This window comes from Malaclemys terrapin, chromosome 14, assembly GCF_027887155.1.
Source record: "Malaclemys terrapin pileata isolate rMalTer1 chromosome 14, rMalTer1.hap1, whole genome shotgun sequence".
Taxonomy (NCBI): domain Eukaryota; kingdom Metazoa; phylum Chordata; order Testudines; family Emydidae; genus Malaclemys; species Malaclemys terrapin.
This window is the reverse complement of record NC_071518.1, coordinates 5,938,816-5,950,986: the sequence shown is the minus strand read 5'-3', so window position 1 is coordinate 5,950,986 and position 12,171 is coordinate 5,938,816. Positions and strand designations below refer to the sequence as shown.

At 47.4% G+C, this 12,171-nt stretch overlaps 1 protein-coding gene across 2 annotated transcripts in view; it reads right to left on the bottom strand.

Annotated features, from left to right (window-relative positions):
• Positions 1 to 1,252: 1,252 nt before the first annotated feature.
• Positions 1,253 to 12,171, bottom strand: part of KLHDC4 (kelch domain containing 4) — a 45,424-nt gene continuing 34,505 nt past the window's right edge. For both annotated transcript variants that reach the window (XM_054049241.1, XM_054049243.1), the window contains exons 9-12: positions 10,700 to 10,908; positions 9,229 to 9,637; positions 2,723 to 2,842; positions 1,253 to 1,855 (exon numbers count right to left, since the gene is read on the bottom strand). In XM_054049241.1, the coding sequence (XP_053905216.1) occupies positions 1,680 to 1,855; positions 2,723 to 2,842; positions 9,229 to 9,637; positions 10,700 to 10,908 (914 nt within the window). In that variant the 3' untranslated portion in view covers positions 1,253 to 1,679. The remainder of the gene's footprint in view (positions 1,856 to 2,722; positions 2,843 to 9,228; positions 9,638 to 10,699; positions 10,909 to 12,171) is intronic.

Here is a 12,171-nt window from a genome sequence, read left to right as displayed (position 1 = left end):
ACAGATAAAGTCATCATGCCACCAAGCAAACAATTCCAAGACGACAAGCCACTGTTGAGGACCTGTATACAGTGTGCCCCTTCTGCTGAGCTGGCCTGGATTGTGCTTTAGGGTACTGAGGAGCGGACTACACCAAGACATATAGCTCAACTTCCCTTCCTGTACCCTGCCATGACGAAACGTGGGTGGAACTCCTAGAGCTGGCAGTTTTCCGAGGCAGCAGGGCCAGATTCAGGGGAGCCAAAGGCTTATGCTAGATGTGAATTTGCTTGTGTATGCAATCGTCTACTGAGAGGTAGACGCCTCTGATAATTAAGGGATGGCATCAGCTCCATAGTGACTCTGAGCAGGCCTTTCCTGGATAGACTGTCCTCTTGCTATAAAGTCGAGGTGGGGGAAATGAGACAGGCACCCATCAAGAGGAAGATGAAGGATCCCACTTCAAAAAGTCTCCCTCAGGCTGGGCATTTTTATGTTGATATTTCTGAATTAAAATAAAACCTTCAGAGATGTAGGCAAATGCAGGAGCTGGAGAGAGGGATTTGGAAATGAGCATATGCAAGAGAGGGACCCTGGAAAATACAGCTCCCTGTCCTATACTATGTTTTATTTAGAACGCACTGTCCCTCGAGATCCAAATATCCTCCGGAAATAGATGCCGAGAAAAAATTAAACATGGCTAGGTGAGGCTGCTGCCCAGCAGGAAAATAGGCTGCACAATAAAGAGTTGCAGATCACAGCAGAACTCCACAAAAATAACACTCAGGAACAAGAGGAAAGGAAGGGAGGTTGGTTCAATTGGCCTTCCAGAGAGGATCCCACCAAGCAATTGTAGGCTTGTAAACCTGTCACACCTCCGTCCTCAATCCACCTGGTCAGCTCTTGTCGACACCAAGAGATTGGCCAACCCAGTACAGAAACAGGACTATTAGGGACTAAGCAGTCTGGCCATCGAGAGGCTTTCCACTTCACATTGTCCGAGCACTTGGGGACAACAGACCCGCACTAGGAAAGAGATCTTAGTCAAATCTGAAGAGGAGTGAACTTGCGGGGGTCCTAAATGGAGCTGCTTTGCATTTGAACCTTAAATGGATCTATAGACTGTTTTGCCAGTAAGAAAAACCAATGGTGTCAGTGGGGTGATTAAGGGGATTCTGGTGGATGCAAAGGGGGCCCCCCAAAATGTATTTTGCAAGACAAGAGCAAAGGAATTAAAAGTTAGGAGGGTTAATTCAGGAAAAAACAAAATGACTCAGCCAAACAACTTTATTATGAAAGCACTTAGAAATAACCATACCCAGCCCCTGGCCAGATGAAGGACATCTGGGGCTAGGAACCTCAAGTGATGTTCTGATTCTGTTAAGCAGTCTGTCTTCAGCCAACTTAAACAGCTGTCAACAAATTTACAATGTGTATTCAAATTTTAGCAGAACACATTCCCGGCCAACAATCCTGTTTACGAAGGCCTGTTTACAGGGTGATAATGGCAGAAATATACTGTTAGAGAGGCACGCCAGCCTTGGACTGCCCGAGACATTAGTGCGTAGCAGCCAGGGGCCTTTGGAACCTACAGTACATACCGGATAAGAGGTACATCAGGTTTAGATGGTTGGTTCAATTGGCCGTTGTCCCAGTGAGGTGTCTGCACCCACAATGCTCATTCTCAGCATCACATGCATTTAAACCGAACCTTCATAAAAAGTCTTTGCCATCGCATGTGCCAATTTCGCCACCTTCTTCTCCTTTGCATCAGGGCCCATATTGTGGCGGGCTAGTTGAATCCAGTATTGCTCAGTCCTGGGCAGATAGTCTGTGTATTTCTCATCAAGCTGAACAGATGGGTGCCGCTCCTCTTCTAGCACACGACAGGAGGGAAACAGAAAGGAAGAGAGAGGTCACAAACAGCTGATGAAAGCAATCTGCTTGCCCGTGTGCCGGGCTGGTTGAGAGGACGCTGCAGCGAACATATTTTAATGCGACAGTTTAAAGACTATCGATAGCTAGGGGAAATGGTTTTTCTCCCCAGGACACAGGCAAACCTGGAACAGAGTGTACTATGGAAATAGGATTTCTTCTGGAAAGCTCAACTTGCCGCTGGATTTTTGCCTTTTTAAATGAAAGGACTAGTAGCCCTGGTTGGAAAGGCAAACAGACATATGTGCAGTGCAAACATACTAGCTGAAAATGCCCTCTCCCCACCCAATATCCCCCTTCTGAGCCCACGCGTAGCTGTGTCAATGAACCTCAATCCTGACCTGCAAAACTCCCTGCAGCTCTTTCTAAGATAGAGGTGGGAAGTAGTGGTCTAAGCACAGGACAGCAAAGCCAGCAGATTTCTGACCCATGACCCCCCTCCCCCCCAACGGTTTAGTGAGGACTGACACCTGTAACCGTACCCGGAAGGTGAAAAGCGCTGAGCCATTACCGGTTCCTAAATTCCCTGTAGCATCTTATTGCTGGAAAATCCCAGGGGGCTCAAGCGGTCATTAAAAGGTGGCCTGGGTTGCTAATAAAGCACAGCAGCTTCAAATTCTGAAGCCACTTCATAAAACCAGAGACAAGGCTGAAAACCAGAGACAAGGCTGAAAACCAGAGACAAGGCTGAAAGCTCTAGAACATCACAAACTGGAGCAAGGCAGCCAAAATTGCAGATTGTGGGGCAAAACACACCCCGAACAACTACCAATCCATGTGTTCTTCTCATTCCTTTTAGCAGAATTACCTTCATCATCTTCACTCTCTTCATCAGAGCCTTCCTCCTCATCATCACCACCTCCCTCTGCACCTTCTACATCATCCCCCTCCTCATCGGACTCGGACTCTTCCAGCCATTCTTGAGTTTCTTCAACAGTAAAACAAACATATGCAATGAATAAACAAAACACAATAAACCCTCTTGGGGTGGCTGGAATTGTTACTGGGAGAATGAGACAGTCAGACAGTGTCCCGTCGTTCTGAACTGAGCAGTCATCACATAGCCACCCTGCAGTTCAGCCACCATGAGACACCAAGTTCTGAACTTCAGTAACTCCTCGCTTAACACTGTAGTTATGTTCCTGAGAAAGGCGACTTTAAGCGAAATGATGTTAAGCGAATCCAATTTCCCCATAAGAATTAATGTAAATAGGGGGGTTAGGTTCCAGGGAAATTTTTTTCCACCAGACAAAAGATATACATATATATATATACACACACACACACACACACACACAAAGTTTTAAACAAACAATTTAATACCGGTACACAGCGATGATGATTGTGAAGCTTGGTTGAGGTGGTGAAGTCAGAGGGTGGGCTATTTCCCAGGGAATGCCTTACTGCTACACGATGAACTAGCACTCGGCTGAGCCCCCAAGGGTTAACCCATTGTTGTTAATGTAGCCTCACACTCTACAAGGCAGCAGGAATGGAGGGAGAGGAGACAGCCTGGCAGACAGAGACACACACTGTGTGTGTGTGTGTGTGTGTGTGTGTGTGTGTGTGTGTGTGTGTGTGTGTGTGTGTGTGTGTGTGTGTGTGTGTGTGTGTGTGTGTGTGTGTGTGTGTGTGTGTGTGTGTGTGTGTGTGTGTGTGTGTGTGTGTGTGTATTGCCCCTTTAAGTACTCTGACCCCACTCTAAGTACATTGCCTTTTTAAGTAGATCAGCAAGTTGAGACAGTAGCTGCTGCCAGCAAGCTCCCTCCACCCTGAGCCCTGTCGTGTGTCAACCCCTCCCTCCCCCGCTCACTCTATGGATATGGGGTAAGCAGGGTGCAGGAGCGGGGGGGACACCCTGACATTAGCACCCCTCTTCCCCCCGACCCCTGCACAGCAAGCAGGAGGCTCCGGGGAGCAGCTCCAAGGCAGAGGGCAGGAGCAGCACACGGCAATGTGGGGAGGGACAGCTGAACTGCTGGCAATTGCTAGCCTGCTGGGCGGCTGCAGCACAGGGAACTTATGGGAACAGGGAGCTGTTGGGGGGCTGCCGGTCCACCCTGGTTCCAAGCCCCCACCAGCTAGCTCCAATGGGCTGCTCTTCCTGCAAGCAGTGGACAAAGCAGGCGGCTGCCAAACGATGTTATCAGGGAGCACTGCGCAACTTTAAACAAGCATGTTCCCTAATTGATCAGCAACCTAACAACAAAAGAACATTAACCGGGACAACTTTAAGTGAGGAATTACTATACTGATTAGAGTTTATACGCATGCATGAAACAGAGAAGGGGGGGGGGGGGAAAAAGGCCGATAACAGCTATGGAAGACAGCATGGTTCAGAGCCTGGGTTGATCAAGGACACCTACGTTCAATTCCCACCTCTGCCATCTGCTGTGTAACCTTAGGCAAGCCATTTCATCCACCTGTGCCTCAGTTTCCCCTCTCACCCTTTGTCTGTCTTGTCTATTTAAACCAGGGGTTCTCAAACTGGGGGTCGGGACCCCTCAGGGGGTCACGAGGTTGTTACATGGGGCGTCGCAAGCTGTCAGCCTCCACCCCAAACCCCACTTTACCTCAAGCATTTATAATGGTGTTAATTTATAAGGGGGGGGAAGGTCACACTCAGAAGCTTGCTCTGTGAAAGGGGTCACCAGTACAAACATTTCAGAACCACAGATTTAAACCATGAGCTCTTCAGAGCATGGATTGTCTTCCACTATGCCTGTACAGCACCTAGGACAATGGGACCTCGATCCTGGTTGGAAGTTCTAAGTGCTACCATAATACAAGTAATAAAAAAAATAGTAAGAAATACAATGTTGGCGCCTGCCCCACAGTCTCATTAGATTGTAAGCGCCTCAGGGCAGGTGGCTTGCCTTCACAAATGCACCTCAAACGAGGCTGGCTGCTACACCGATTGCATCTGAATAAATGAGAATGCTGACAGTGCTGTGCAATGCCACGTGGGATGGGAATTCAAGGGCTCAACTTCCATGCTCCCAGTTTCCCTCCTACAGCCCATTTCCCATCCTCGTCTACATGAGAACAGCACAGAGAGGCACTGAGCAAACACGGGAAGCAATGAGGCTGCATTAAAAGGCCACTGAGGGAGAGGAGAGAGCGCGCGAGTGGTAGGGGGAAGAATAAGAAAATTCCATCCAGATTATCTAGTTATACAGATGTGAAAATGGGAGGGGGTTGAAGACACAGCGTTACCAGAGAACCTGTTCTCTACACTCACCTCAAAATCACGTGCCAAAGATATTAAGTGAGAACCAAGGACCTGGCTTTTAAAGCTTTACCCTCAGGGGCATTTCTGAATCGATTTGACTGGAAGCACAGGGTAGCATCAGTGGTTCTGGCCTCTCTGAGGGCCGTGGGTACTGAGGTGGATTTAAGTGAAAGCTTGGAGTGAACATGCTGTAGGTGGATTCATTAGGGGAAAGACCTGAATTAACTTTCCTGATGCCATGCGGAGAAGCCGCAGTCAGCATTGCCTGCCAGACATTGCCCCACTCCTAGAGAATAACCAACAGGCAATATGCTTGCAAGGCTACCCTGAAAATCTGGACCTCCAGATCTCTTTGGCGGTGTGCAGGAACCGCCGCGGTTAGTGGCAGGGAAAGCAAGCGGCAATGAGCTCTGAAAGCCTGGGGAGCGTCTAGGCGAGGGTGTCACAATCATGTGTGGAATCCCCTGCTTCATGCCGGTCGTTTTGACACATCTGTATACTGAAATGTGCTCAATTCCTGTCCCTCCTGCTGACTTCAAAGTGACCCCATTGATGATTTTATCACCTCCTCACAGCTCAGGTGAAGTGGAAGCCCCTTTATTTCTGGCTACGCAGTATTACTCCCAGTAGGAAGCGAGCAGACTTGGCTCATAAGATTTCCCAAATTCCTTATCCTCCCTGCATTCACCCCAGGCAAAACTTACTTTTACACAAAAAACACTCAGGGCACAATGCAGTACCATTAGGAGAGGCCATAAACGTTCTTTATGACCAGGGGATTAAGGGGAGAATTTGTGATCCCACAATAAATAAGGCCAGTCGACTGGAGGTCATGAGGCCAGGGAAGGTTCTTGTACGGATTAAGCTATGCCAAATTTAGTTCCGCTGTGTGTAAAGGCAGCCTGCTGCCAGCAAGTTAAAGAATATGGTCCCTCCTGAAATCTGCTCTGCAATGATTCACCTGTTTCCATGTTGCCCTAAATAGACCATTACTGAAAGACTGTAGGCTTAGGTGAGATTTGGCCCCAGTTACCATTAGTGCTGGAATAAGACTAACTCTGACTGTCCTTAAAGTATCAGGTGCTGTGCGGGTGAACTCTAGGTTGAGACTGAATGCAGGCAGGACACTGGATGCAGAGATCCAGGCCATGTGCATGAACTCAGACTGTGGCTTTGAGAACAGGACTTTATGTCGGAGCTACTTTAATCTGCCTGTCTGGGAGAAAGAAAACAATCCTGCTCTATCATCATCATGATGGTTGCACAGCACAGCGGCCGGAGCACAGGAGAGGGAGTCAGGAACCCTTGAGTTCTAAACCCTACCTGTGCCACAGACTTTCACTGTGGACTTAGGCAAATCACTTGACCTCCACTGACTTAATGTCTTCATTTGTGAAGTGAGGACGTAATTTCCTCTCTCGACCCACTAGCTGGCAAAGATTCACTTCCCTCCAGAGACAGGAATGACAAATGGCTAGTTTGGAGACTGCACGTGAATGCACAATGAGTGAAAGGAAGGATGATGTAGTAGTTAGGACTTGGGAAACCTTGGGTCCAGTCCATGCTCCGCCACAGACTTCCTGTGTGACCTTGGGCAAATCACTTAGCCTCCCAGAGTATGTCTACGCTGCAGTTAAAAACCCTCTGCTGGCCTGTGCCAGTTGACTCAGGCTCGCAGGGCTCAGGCTGTGGGGCTGTTTAACTGCAGTGTAGATGTTCAGGCTCAGGCTTGAATCTGGGATTTAGGGCCCTGCGAGATGGGAGAGTCGCAGCCGCTACACCGCAATTAAACAGCCCGTTAGCCTAAGCCTCTTAGCCTGAGTCAGCTGGCATGGGCCAGCAGTGGATGTGTAATTGCAGTGTGAACATACCCTCAGGGTACATCTTCACAGCCAAAAAAACCCCCACGGCAGCGAGTCCCATTGCCTGGGTCTACAGACTCCGGCTCACAGGGCTCATGCTACAGCGCTAAAAATACACTTGTGGATGTTCTGGCTCAGGCTGAACCTCCGGACTCTGAAGCCCGGGGAGGGGGATGGGTTTCTAACCGTGAAGCAGAACATCTAAAAGCTATTTTTAGCAGCTTAGTGCGAGTCCCAGAAGCCGGAGTCTGTAGACCTGGGTTCGGAGATTTGCTGCCATGGGGGTTTTTCGCTGTGGAGGTGTACCTCTGTGCCTTGGTACCCCACCTATAAAATGGAGATAGTAGTCCTGCTCTGCCTCCCGGGTGCTGTGCGGATCAACATATTAAAAGACTGTGAGGCGCTCGGATATTATGGTCTGTTGTGATAACTGGGCTTAAAAATTGACCCTAATTGTGAGCTCAACCGTAAAACGTATGTGAAAGTCCGTAAGATGTCACAACGACATCTAATGAGAGACGTTGATGGGAAAAGGCATGAATGGGAGACAGAAGAACTGCACTAGTCCAAACAAAAAGGCCACAAGGGCTGTGTTAAGATCATGCCTGGTAAACAAGGGAAGTGAGAGACTGGAAATCAGTGAACCAAAATTGGTATTTTGGAAACGAGGCCTAACTGGTGGACAAAATGATGAGGGGGGTTGGCTATTTCACCCACCACTCCCTTTGGGGTCCTTGAAGGGGACGACTTTGGGAGAAAAACTGACTACTGGAGGGAGCTTCACCATTATGGCTGCTACCCCACTGTCTCCTGGGACCTGGACCTTCCTTGTCCTAGCCCTGAGAGATGCTCTGACCAGACGGGGCCAGAAAGAAGAACCGAGGTGACGCCACCACCTTTTCTGGCTATAGCTGAATCCCAACCACCACCTGGGATGAAACGGGATCAGACTTTAACAGCAATAGCAGCAGTAGCAACAGCTCCAGCTCCTCTCAACTAACTTATTTTTTCCCCCACCGGACAGTTTTTACCATCTTTGATCCCATCTAAGAGAGGGTCAGACAAGGGTTTTTTTTCCCTTTTAAAACTCTCTCCAGTTAAAGGCAAAAGGAACAAGGGAGAAAAAACTTTAAATAAAACAGTTTAGAAACCTCTTCAACATTATCTAAAATAAAAAAAAAAATTAAAAATTAATGCAATAGCATTATTTGCACACGATAATGCTGTGTTTTAAGGTGTGATATCCCTGCTGTCTACCAGAGTGGAGTATATCACATTGAACAGGGAGATTATTCACAATTCCCCTTCTTTTTTTGCTCTGATGCTTCATGGGATATTGGATCTTAAACTAGCTACTAGTCCAGGAATGAGTTTTGCCCGTCCGACAACCTTAAACGGCACATATTTGGGAGAGAGGCTGAGAAAGAAACGTTCTGTGGGAGGGAGATGGCAGCGATCTGAGAACTGCTCAGAAGTTTAAAACTTTAGAATGTATCTTTGGGGAGATGAAGTAAGGGCAGAGTGTAGGTGGGATTAAAGGAGCAAGATAAATGCAGTTAGTCACCTGGCTATCACCACTACTTACACTCCGTGGTATAAATATTGTAATTAACTGGCGTGTGCTCACAATTACACGTATGTTTGACAGAGCTAAAATTCGGTCAGGACGCGGGACAAATACCTAAATATCGGGACAGTCACGATTTTAATCGGGACATCTGGTCACCCTAGTTTGCAAGCCACTGCCCTCTGCTGGATGGAATCAGAACTACACACCCGTGCACCAAAGGACTTGTATTGTTATCGGCTAACAGAGATGCTCCTTCAGGTTACATTTTAAGCACATGTGTTTTCAAAGCAGGAGGATCTGAGTTCTGTCCCTATCCTCACCACAAAGTTGTGTGCAGCCCAAGCATGCAGCATGGTGATAACTGTGAAGTATCTTGGAGCCCATGAATTTGTACCCTCCCAAGCTATGGTCTCTCTGAAAAATGCCAGCGTTCGAAGGGTTAATTTCAGCTACGGCGAAAGCCACTCCATTTTTTCATGGTGCTGCTGAAAACCGCACCTGCCCAAGAGCCCTCTTGGGAGGTGCAGGTGCCATATCTGCTGGAGATGGTGCTGGCAGGGCTGGCATGGGCACACTCAGTGGATGCCAGCGCCAAGTATTCTAACTGCCTGAAATGCACAGGGAAGGATTAACCCGCAGCCATAACTTACTTGGATCCATCTCCACCAGGACCTTCCATTCCTCCATCTTGTGGAGGTCGATGCTATAGAGGTCATTGAGGGTGAACTGGCGATCCCCCACTTCGAACATCCCCCCGTAGACATAGAGAACCCCATGCTTCACTGCCAGCATAGCATTTGAACGTGGGCACGGCTCCACCTGCTCGCCGGAGGCTTCATCACCGGCCTCTTCTTCGTCTTCGGATTCAGACCTCTCCGGCTCCACTTCAGGGGCAGAGACCACCTGCTTGATCGTCATGACAGTCCCATCCTCTGCCACCACCTCTTTGACGATCTCCACGGGGCCCTGAGGGGGCTGGCCCTCTGCCTCTCCATCCCCGGCGCCCTCTGCCTCAGCCTTTTTGCCTCGCCTACGTTTCTTCTTCTCAGATTTAGGTCCCTATTGATAGGAAGCACATTAGAAAAGCTGTCAGAGAATACGGTATGCGACTGTGAATCTGAGCAACACTTACGTACAGCATAACATGCCATACAGTGGTGAACACAATGCACTTAAATGCAATTTGGGGATTCAATTAAGGTTTATTGGTGCCATAATTCTCAGAAGATGGGCACATGCTCCAACCAGACAGTGACTGCTCTACTAGCTGTGACGTGAAGAACAGGAAAGGCTGTGGTGTGCAATTGTTGCTTCTATTAACACAAAAGTGTGTGCTGGGGCAGGAGAAACACAGCACACTCTCACTCACACATACACACAGAGATCTCACTAGTTTCTGGTTGGCGCAAAATACAATGACCCACCATTCTGAGAAATCAAAACACTGTGACTGAGTGCTAAATTACAGCACCTTAGCAGGAAGAACTCCAGGTCTTTCAGGGTGCTGTACCAAAGGGCTGGGAAACAGTTTGCCAGGAAATCAGAAGCAAACTTGCTCCTGGAGCTTTGCCTGTTGTTATGTGACTGGTTTTCCCTCTTTCAGAACAGACTAAGCAGCACTGGGGTCAGGAGGAAGGAAGTTGAGTCAGGTCATCTGCATCTGGTTTACTCCTTGAAAACAGTTGGAGTAATGCCAAAAATCTGGGGCGACATGTCTGAAGGTTTAACATTCTATCTCCCCCTTCATCAGTCAGCTAAGGGGTATGTTTTCACTGCAAAAAGAGGCATGTTTTTATATCAGGTTATCTATCTCACGGTAAAATCCACCATTGTGGTTTTTACCTCAATGTAACTAGTCCAGCTCAACCGTATATCCTTATGTCCTGGAGTTCACCTTGACTAGCTACATTGAGATAAAAGCCCCAGTGCTTCGTTTCCACAAGGATTCTATAACGAGATAGCTCCCGCAGTGTATCAAATTACGCAAAAAAGTTGTGACTTGTAGCTACACTCTGAACAGAATTAGATTTAAAACCATAACGAAGTCATAAATCAGAGAAGCTTCAGATTCCATGGGCTAAGATAAACAGGGAGGATTTATTGTATATATTTTTCCAATACCTTTAGTTGTCCAGGAAACCAGCGGTTCTTTCCCATATCATAGAAATAAATATCACTGAAGAAGTCTCCTTCAATGCGCTCTTCCTCTTCTTCGTCATGCACACCTCCGAAGAGAAGGGATCGGTTATTGGGGCCTATTGCCACAGAGAAGCCAGACCTGGGAGTTGGTTTCACACCTGACGGGCTAAGCCGATTCCATACCCACTTGTCTGGTAATGGAAAAAAGAGAAGGAAACAAAGAAAGTCAATTCACACAGGGGGTGGCTGAAAATTCCAGCTTTGCTTCAAAACTTCAAAGGCCCTTCAATTCTATAGCAATATCAGCAAGAAACTCACTGACCCATTTTGGTTTCCTTAGCTATTTCACAGTATCTTCAACAATTTCTTTAAATAATGTTAATCATAACGATTTGCATTTGCCAGTTTAATCACCCAGCTAATCCATGTGTTCCATTTTCCATTCTTTGCCCTTAGAAAGCAATTGTGTATGCAAATAAAAATTGTACATCTGCTCTTTAATACAAAAAGCCATCTTCGAGATATGCTTTTCAGAGTGGGGCGGGAGGAAGCACATGTGTGTTTAACGAAGGGAAGAGCTCATATTTCTGTTCATAGCACAAGTAATACACTGGCAAGGTCGGACTTAATTCCTCTGTTTATTTGCAGCCTAGAATGCCATAAGCAGCTGCAATGCAAACTTTACCCACAGAGTGCATTGCAAGTAGAGTATTGGCCCTGGAATACAAAAAAGCTGTCTCTAGGAACGATTGGGAAGCATGCCGCATTCTGGTACCTTTCCCGGGCCTCTTCTACCAGCAGGCATGGTCTATGTTGCCTTTTAAGTGCTCTAGTCTTCCAGGAAAGAATACCAGGCTCACTCAACAGAGACTTCAGGTCACACTTAAAAGCAGTATCCCAGGGTGGAAAATAGCCTGCGTTCCAAGCCCTCCTCCTCCAAACCTTTCTAACCCAAATTTTTAGCAGCTCCATTCCAGTTCTGAAATGCAAGACACAAATATGTTGTAACCTACATAGGACTGAGTGGGCATTGGTAGCCATGCAAACCAGAATCCAGCAGTGGGTCACTGAAGAGTAGCGTGCCTAATCTGTGTGTTTGGGGAGAGAACAGGGTTCATACTGGGACCGGCAAGGTGACAATTGCTGAAAGGTGCACGGAGGAAGAATTAAGTCTTGACAACCCTATCCAGCTTACTCGTTTGGTTATATAAACAGTGGCTAGTGGATATTAAACAGGAAAGATCATAGTAGGTAGAGATGGGAAACACCTACTAGATACATGAGTCATTCACTCTGTATGCACAGGACACAGATCCTGTATTGACAAGAAAGCAAGCGAGGGCCAGGTTTTCAGAGCTGTACCGATTCTGCTCTGGGGAACGGACATTCCAAAATTTTGTTTTGAGAAAAAAAATCCAAACATTTTGTTCTGACCTTAACGAAACTTCTCCGAG